A 261-nucleotide genomic window follows, 5' to 3' on the forward strand; every position below is an offset into this window, starting at 1 on the left:
AAAGTGGAGATGATGGCCAGAGGAAACACAGATCTCCTGACACCTTTGGAAGCAGTGATGGAGGAGACTGACAGTGGGTGGGGATCTAAGTCAGACCAAGACAAGTTAGAGAGAGGAAGCTTTAATCTGAATCCCCCTTACAGTAAGTAACCTGACAAACTCCCTGCAGAACAATGATTTAATTACTGTCAGTAAATGTTTACACAAAGTTGTATTAATTGTTAAATTTATTCCTATAGTGCATGACTACATTACTAAATG

General features: G+C 39.5%; 1 protein-coding gene across 1 annotated transcript in view; it reads left to right on the forward strand.

Annotated features, from left to right (window-relative positions):
• LOC107579993 (GTPase IMAP family member 2-like) overlaps positions 1 to 13 on the forward strand; it is a 2,085-nt gene extending 2,072 nt beyond the window's left edge. Inside the window, exon 4 of the mRNA XM_016265760.1 lies at positions 10 to 13. Coding sequence (XP_016121246.1) covers positions 10 to 13 — 4 coding nt within the window. The remainder of the gene's footprint in view (positions 1 to 9) is intronic.
• Positions 14 to 261: the final 248 nt, after the last annotated feature.

Source organism: Sinocyclocheilus grahami, unplaced genomic scaffold (genome assembly GCF_001515645.1).
Source record: "Sinocyclocheilus grahami isolate Dianchi unplaced genomic scaffold, SAMN03320097.WGS_v1.1 scaffold22991.1, whole genome shotgun sequence".
NCBI classification, from domain to species: domain Eukaryota; kingdom Metazoa; phylum Chordata; class Actinopteri; order Cypriniformes; family Cyprinidae; genus Sinocyclocheilus; species Sinocyclocheilus grahami.